General features: G+C 47.8%; 1 protein-coding gene across 1 annotated transcript in view; it reads left to right on the top strand.

Moving 5' to 3' along the window:
- Nucleotides 1-528: 528 nt before the first annotated feature.
- The window catches only part of SPESP1 (sperm equatorial segment protein 1), a gene marked incomplete at both ends in the record, with an annotated part of 12,873 nt that continues 4,821 nt past the window's right edge, over nt 529-8,580 (top strand). The window contains one exon of the mRNA XM_080930774.1: nt 529-589. Within this exon, the coding sequence (XP_080786900.1) occupies nt 529-589 (61 nt within the window). The remainder of the gene's footprint in view (nt 590-8,580) is intronic.

The following is an 8,580-nucleotide window of genomic DNA, read 5'->3' as shown; positions in this document are numbered from 1 at the left end:
CCCACGCTCCCGCCCCCCGCCAGCCAATCCTGCAACGAATCTGAACTACCTATAGCTGTTGGGGTACTTTCAGCCTTCTTGCGATTTATCCTTCATTTCCATCTCTTTTGGGGGCAGACTGGGGGCGGGTGTCCTGCAGTGGTTCCCATCACAGTCGGCTCTGTGTAATCTCTAGGTCATCGCTTTGATCAAACACCTGCTTCTGTGCAACGGCTGTGTTTTCAACCCGGGAGATCCATAGAGTGCCACTAGTCGAGCTTCTCTAGCCCCTGTCCTAAGGGCCTGTAGCCACAGGTCGCCATCGAGCCACTTCCAGTCCGAGCCAGGTCCTGAGTACCAACACGCATGCGCAAGGCGCGCGCGCGAACGCCCCGCCCCCATCCACTCAGTGGGGCAACCGTTGTTGGGCGCCAAGGCCCTGACGTGGGACGGTAGGCCGCTGACATCCCTCCTTTCGGCCCTGAGGTACCCCGGCCTGGTGGCCCCAGGACGTTCCCGTCGGATGGCGGAGTGCTGTGAACAACGCCCATGAAGCCCGTGGTCCTAGTAGCGCTGTGGCTATGGCCTTCGTCCCTGCTGGCCTTTCCAAGTGAGTGACATGCCGGGTGGTGACCTAGGTGTTTCCTTTCCTCACACCTTCCCACCCCACTGTCACACACTGGGTGCCAAGTGTGCCATTCCAGCCCTCATCCTGCTCCTCCCGTTGTCCTCAGGACGCTCAGCGTATAAGTTAGGCTCGCTGCGCCTTCTCCTTTCAGACGGGACCCCCCTTAGGTCGCATTGTTCACTGTCCTGGACACACAACGTCGTTGCAGCCTGGGCTTAAACACTTCCAAGTTTTGATGGATGGAATGCAACTACAGTCACCACTTTCCCGCAGCTAAGAGCTGCACAACTCTGACTTGCGAGGTCCGAGATGTTTACTCTCTGACCCTTGACAGCAAAGGACTAGCGGGTGGTAGCATTTGGAGGGAATCTGTTGAGGGTAGGGGTGTGTCTCCTTCTAGGCTTCTAGAAGGAAATAATTCGATCAAAAGACACCGACAGTTTAAACAGATGTTTATTAGACAAAGCAAAGCACTCCGGAGAGAGATTGAACTGTGGGCTCTGTAGTGTGGCTTAAAAAAATATTTTTAATGAATATTTATGAGGTAGATGGCATATTCATAGGGTAAGGCTTCCTCCCCAATCATGGTAAATGGGATCTCTCTATTTCTTCCCATATTCCCCTAGAAAAGGCCACAAAGAGGAGGCAGTTGCATACTCATGGGAAGTGGTCTGGCCCCTTCATCTTTGATACTCTGGGAATGGCTCAGCTGCAGCCTGGAGACGGTTTAACCACAAAGGAGGTGTTCTGACTGTCACTGTCTTGGTTACCTCATCTCTAACTGTTCTCTCTCTGTGTCTTTGTGCCAGAGGATAACCTCAGGTCTTGTTCCTCAGGCGCTCGCAGCCTTGTGTTTGTGTCTGGTTTGGTTTGAGATAGACCTGGAGCTCGCTAAATGGGCTGGGCTGGCTGGCCAGCAAGCCCCAGGGGTCTGCTGGACCTCATCTTCCCAATGTTGAAATCCTCGTCATATACCTCCAGGCCAGGATTTTCCCCCGTGGGTTCCGGGGATGGCACCCAGGGCTTCATAAGCACCTTAGCCTTCCACTTCCTCAGCTCTCTAACTCCCTTCTGCGACTTGCCAGGGTCCAGCTCGTGGTTGTCACAGTAGCTCCAGGTTTGGTGAGATACCTTGTCTCAGGAAATAAGGTTGGCTCGATGAGATGGCTCACGAAGGAGCACAAACCTAATGGCCGGAGTTCAATCCCCGGCCCTGCGGTGGAAGAAGCCACTCCGGCTCTGGGAGGCTGTTTCTAACATGTGCATTAGAGCGTGGGCCTGCTCTCAAGGACACACACGCACACAAGTTTAAGGAAGACGTGAGTCTTCTCTATCCCTGTTCTAGGAAGGTCTTTGTCTTCAGGAACTATATACCTGGGAAAGGATGTTTAAGGCAGCGGCCATTAGTTGCTCCTTTATATCTACAAGTACATAAAAGAAAAGCAGGTTTATCTTTTAAAAACCTTGTAAAGCTTCAAGGCACTTGGTTCCAGTGTTGCAAGTTCACCATAGGCTGCCACTTAGGAGGACTAGACCCACCAGTGTGCAGTGCTCCGACACCATTTACTAACTGGGGAGCACGCCATGGAAGTGGGGGATGTTCTTAGAGTGGCCTGTCTGTGTTAATGCGTTGTTAGAGACATCCTTTTATCATTGCACTGACATCTGTTTGTATGTGCACCTGTCCACAGTGTATGTGTGGATCTCCTCCTTCACTGGAATACCTTGGGCCATGCAAGACTTCAACTGAGACACAAATCCAAGGTCTGTTGTCTGCCAGGTTGTTGCTCTTGATGAAATCTCATTTTCAATTTCTCCGTTTCTGTCCTTGTCTGCCTGTCTGTCTGTCTGTTTGTCTGTCTGTCTGTCTGTCTGTCTGTCTACCTGTCTACCTGTGTGTCTACTTGTCTGCTTGTCTGTCTCTGCCTCTTTCTCTCAGTCACACACATACCTTTTCTGCCCTTGTCCTTTCTGCCCTGCCCCTTCCCCTCCTCCATTTTACCTTTTGAGACAGGGTCTCTCTAAGCCCTGGCTCACCTTGAACTCACTATGTAGCCAATGATGACTTTGATCCTTGGGATTCGACTTCTCCAGGGCTGATTGTTACAGGTGGATCTCATTCCCAGGTAACTCAGCCCTTGGAACCCGACGCAAGCCTTCGTGCACCAAGCAGGCAAACAGTCTAACAACCGAGCTTTGTGCCCAGACACCAAGTCTCTTTAAACTGCGGCAGCCAGCGAAGAACTGCTTTGCAGGCTCTCAGCAAGACTACAGTGTGTCAGAGTCGCCGATGTCCTATGAGCAAGACAAGTTGCTTGGAGCAAGCCCATCTTCTCTATGTGGGAGGACTTGAGCCTAACAACATAAAAAAAAATCACAAAGCACACAAAGACATCAAATTAGATTCATTTTTTAGTCAGAATGCCTAATATGAATATAAGTACCCTTTTATCCATCGGCAAAAGCTCCATTTCTTTGTGATTAATAGTAAGGAGTTTGTTTGTGTGGGATGAGTAACACAGGGGTCCGTGTTCCAGTCACTCTGAGGATATTCCAGTTACGAATACAGCAGCCTGGCTAGTTTGAGCTGAAAATATGTCAGCTCAGTTATTTCAGTTGGTGTGAGTTCGAGGCACACCTTCATACAGCACTGAGGAAGTCTGTCCTCTGAGTCATGTCACTGTATGACAGGCCTGGCCTGAAGTCCGGACTTGAGGCCAGGCTGCCTTGTTACCAAGTGAGGGTTTACTTCCCACAACACCTACGAGTTCTTTATAGAGTAAGGCCACCTGTGTTTCTTGTGCTTGTGATTATAAGAATCTTCTAATAATTAGCATATAAAATTTGTGGTTAGATTTTAGTGTGTCATCCACAGTGTCTGTGTCAAGGTTAGTAGGTCAAAGGAAAGATGTGTGAGCTCATTGTGTGTGTGTATACAGCACTGTGGTGTATGTGTGTGTGTGTGTGTGTGTGTGTGTGTGTGTACAGTACTGTGGTGTGTGTGTGTGTGTGTGTGTGTACAGTACTGTGGGGTGTGTGTGTGTGTACACAGCACTGTGGTGTGTGTGTGTGTATGTGTGTGTACACAGTACTGTGGTGTGTGTGTGTGTGTGTGCGCGCGTGCGAGAGCGTGTAAGTCAGTACACAACCTCAGCTCCCTTCACCTTCCACTCCTTTGGAACAGGAACTTTGTGGTAGGAACACTGTGAGTAAAGATACCCACCGTGGAGTAGGGCTTTCTTCGGGAACTGGGGATTAGAACTCAGATCCTTACACTTTGTGTGTGAGCTTCTACTTGCTAAGTCATCTACCCAGGTCCATGAATCCTCAAAGTGCAAATGTCAGATATATTCAACATTTCCATGTTTATCTAGTTTTAAAATTCATCTTTTTCCTTTACTGAGCTACCATGCTTCCCAGTGTTATATGTAACATTTTACTACAACCCAAACTCAGTGGCATTTATACCAGACCATGTGCTGAGATTAGCAACATGGTTTGGCTTTAAAGCCTTAATGTTTAAAATATATTTGAGCACATAGACAGATACAATGCATTTTATATAGAAGGATACACTATTTTTAATTCCATTTTGGTTTACTCTTTTTTAGTTTTGTTTTTTGTTTTTTGTTTTTGTATAGTTTAGGGGGAGATAATGTGTGTGTGTGTGTGTGTACACAGCACTGTGGTGTGTGTGTGTGTATGTGTGTGTACACAGTACTGTGGTGTGTGTGTGTGTGTGTGTGTGTGTGTGTTATGAACCTGCATGCCACAGCCCATGTGTGGAGGCCAGAGGACAGCCTTCTGAGGGAGTTCTCTCCTTCCACACTCACACGATGATTCTCAGCTTCAGTCTCAGGCCGTCAGTCACCTCTCCTGACTGAGCCATCTTGCCAGTCCTGGTGAATTACATTTGGTCATCAATGGTTTTCTGACCATTCTCTTGTTTTCGCCTTGGTTTTCTTTTCATCCCCAAGAGATCTTTTCCTGGGATGGGGATCTGGGTTGGTGCCCCTCCCCCCACTCCCTGCTGAATCTCCAGCACTGTGTAATATTTCCTTCCAACCTCCGGACTTCAGATTAGGATAGTCATTCAGTTCCTCTTGCTTTGTGTATGTGTTGCATACACACACTTATCAGTGTGTGTGCACCTGCATATGTACCTGTGGGTGTGAGGGCAGGCAGTGTAGTCAAGTTTCTGTCCTAATCACCCCCCATATTTGTTTGTTTACATTAAGATTGTATTTACTTATCTTGTTGTGTATGTAAGAGTCTTTCGCTCGCATTTATAAATGTACACCATGTGCATTCCATGGTGCCTACGCGGGTCAGAAGAGTGTATTGATTAGTGAGGTCTAGAACTAGAGTTGTGGATGGTTGTGAACCACCATGTAGGCTCTGCTCACTTTTGTCTGTTTTCTTATTGTCCCGATGGCACCATCAGCCTGTCTCACTTGCTGATCATTCGCTCTAACCCCTGGCCCCCAGTTCACTCTCGAGTCTAACCAATGAGTTTATTTCTGCTGTCCTGTTTTTCGTATTTACAAATTGTAAAACTTCTTTGTGGTTCTTTTTACATCTTCCATCTCTTCCTGAGACTTCACCATTTGCCATCTGTTTCAAGCTTGCTTCCTGCTGCTTTTGTTGATGCTGTTGTTGAGATAAGGTCTTGTGTGGCCCATGCTGGCCTCAGATGGGTTGTGGTCCCGCTCGTGCCCCTGGGGTGCTGAGAGGACAGGTGTGCACTAACGCGCCCTGTTTTAAATGCCGTGTGGGGGTCAGCCCAGGGCTTCACGCATGCTTGGCAAACATTACCAACTGACCTACTTCTGCAGCCCCACCCCTCCTAGTAAAAAGATTTAGTTTTAATTTTATGTGTACAAGTGTTTGTCTGAATTTATGTACAGCCCAAAGGGGCCAGAAGAGCCAATCGGATCCTCTGGATCTGGAGTTAGGTTGTAAGCCGCCCTATAGGGGCTGTGAACAGAACCTCGTCTTCTACAAGAGCAGCAGGTACTTGTAACTGCTAAGCTCTCTTTCCAGGCACCTCGTTCTTGATCATCTCCCTTGGCGGGTCATGTGTAGGAAAAGGTAACCCAGGGACTACCGTTTTCCTCTGTCCTGGAGTTCTTAGTTGGCTGGCTTTCTTTGCAGGCGTGGTTTAGGGAGGACACACAGGGTTCTAACCTGTGCCTCACAGGAGCAGGTGGGGGAGGGACACCATCATCTTCACAGAAGCAGAAATCCAGATGCATGGCTTTATTGGAGGCTTTTGGAAGAGACAAAGTACTTTAAACAATATCTAAGTAGGAGCTGGAGAGGTTGGCTCCAAGGTCAGGAGAGCATCTTGTGCTTTCAGAGGACTGGAGTTGGGTTCCTACCACTCATGATGGTACCTCCAGTAACTCCAGTTCCAGGGGGTCTGACACCCTCTTCTGGCCTCTGCCAGCACTGAACAGTGCGCACATACCCACACACAGACACACAACAAAAATTATTTTGAAAAAAGCCTGAGTAGGGTACCAAGAGGATTTTGTCAACACCTGTAGGACACCAAGGGAGTTATGGGATGGTCTGTTGTCACCGTTTCATTGTGTCCAGATACACCAGTACTCCATTTACAGTGCCTGGGGCATAGTATGTTGCAGGGTGTATAAAGGTCATAGTTATTAGAAAAAAGAGAGATTTTTAAGTGATCCTCAGGGGTACCACACATCCATCCATATATGAATAGAATTTTGTATGTGCAGAAACTTAGAAAATGTCAAGGAACTTAGAGTATAAACGAGCTTACACGTTTTAGGACTTGCCTAATGTGGCTTATCAGTTTAGTAGATGTTCAGTGTGGTCTGTTTTGCAGTAACAGATGTTTAGTGGCATGCTTATATATATTTTTAAACATTTGTAGATAAATGTTAAAAATACAGCTAAAAACTGTGGAAGCCAGAAGTGGTGGTGCACACCTTTGGTCCCATCACTTGGTTATGTTACCCCCATGAAATTTTATTCTTACAAATGAATTTTGGGGGTTGCTATACCTATGTGGTCATGTCTAACTATAATGCAAAAGAGTCATGCATGACATTTTAACTCTGTAAGAGACACAGCCACAGGGTTCTGACTGTTCCATGAGTCTGTAGTTGACACCCTCGAGTAACCAGCACTCCAGCCAGAAATCACAGGGGCTGAGGCACAGCACAGCAGCACGTGCTTGCCCATGATGCACGAGGCTACAGGTTCAGTTGCCAGCATGACCTATGCATGGCCCACACTGCTTTAGAAATGAGATATTTACAGGATGTGATGGCTTCAACTCTAGTGCAGGAAGCTGCGTGGCTGGATTTCTGAGGTTTATGACCTATGAGATTGGGTTTATCTAAAAAGACCTGTGGCCTGAGCAGTGAACTCGCCCTTACCTTAGTGTGGCATGGATGTCAGTCTCCAGCCAGACCTTTTGGAGGGAGCACATCACATGTGCATTCTCCTCCACATCTATACATAACTCTCATTACAGAAGAGAATCATTTAACGGTAGGGCAAAATTTTGTAGTATTTATTTATCTGAATTGCACATGTATCTTTAAATATTTTAGTCCAGTTAAAAGGGAGAAGAGTTTGTGTGTTCTGTGGTGTTTCACTTACTGTTCGTCTGAGATGGTTTCACCGTGTGCCCTCACCACTTTGTCTGACAACTCTGTGCCAGCTTTGAAGTGAGGCAGCCTGTGTTCGCATCCCGTCCGCGCTGCTCAGCCGAACAGTCACAGCCAGCCACTCGTCCTCCCCACGAGCTTTCTTTTCCTTCTTTTAAAATGGTCTTCAAGATAAGGTTTCTCTGTGTAGCCCTGGGTGTTCTGGAACTCACACTGTAGACCAGGTTGGCCTCGAACTCAAAGGAATCCGCCTGCCTCTGCCTTCTGAATGCTGGGATTAAAGGCGTGTGCCACCATGTTTGGCTTCTTCTTCCCCTTTATCAAAATGCTACTCATATGGTGCTGCACATGCCAAAGGCTCAGTGAAAGGGAGAGACTGCCGTCCTCCTAATTCCTGTCTCCCCACAGTGTTAGAATCACTTGGCGAGTGTCTCTATCATGTGATCAGCCCTCCCTGCACAGCTGACATCCTCAGAGCTGAGATTCCAGCAGAACCCAAAGCTTTCTAGCAGAAACAGTGTCCTGACATCTCACACTGCAGGGGACTCTTGTGCATTTTCGCATGTGTGTATGGGTCTGCAGTGTATATGTGGGCATGCATGTGAAGGCCAGGAGTTTGCCATCAGGTGTTTTCTATTTTTCGTCACCTTATTTTCTTTGAGACAGTGACTCTCGCTCAACCCAGAGCTCACTGATTTGCCAAGCCTCCTGTCCCTCCCCCCCCCCCAGTGCCGGGAGGACGCCACCTGATGGGCTTACACGGCTTACTTGTGAGCTGGGGGTCTGAGCTCAGGTCCTCAAGCTTGGGAGGCAGCCCTTTCCTTGCCTACTGATGTATCCCACAGTTCGGGGGCTCCTCAACCTTAACCATGGTCTGGAACGTGCTGTTTGCTTAGATATCCAAGAGGCAAAAATAGCAGCTATATTGTGCAGGGGTAGACCACAGGAAATGGTCAAGGTGTTGTAAGTGACTCAGCTTCTAGCAGGTCGGCCCGCTCTTTGTAAGAAGTAGAAGTTTATTTGCTTTTTTAGAATTTCCTGTAGAACCAAGAAAACCAGGATTTCACCGTGGTGGGGTTTTGTGTGAGGATACTGGAAACTTTACTGCAAACATTTTTACAGGGCTCAGATGATTTGCAAGACTGGTCCTGATGGTACCAGGTGTCTGAAATGCAAGGATGTTAGAAGGGCAAAAACAAGAGGTAGGAAGCTTGCGAGGTGGGGATGGATTCAAGAATAGAATGATCTAGAGACCCAAGGGTGCATTTGCAAGGAGGAAAATCAAGGTAGGAGGTAGGGTGCCTCTGTTGCTAGGCAGCCACA

The sequence above is a fragment of the Micromys minutus genome (assembly GCF_963924665.1).
Source record: "Micromys minutus genome assembly, chromosome: 16".
Taxonomy (NCBI): domain Eukaryota; kingdom Metazoa; phylum Chordata; class Mammalia; order Rodentia; family Muridae; genus Micromys; species Micromys minutus.
Note: the sequence above shows the minus strand (reverse complement) of the source record. Positions and strands in the feature narration are given on the sequence as shown.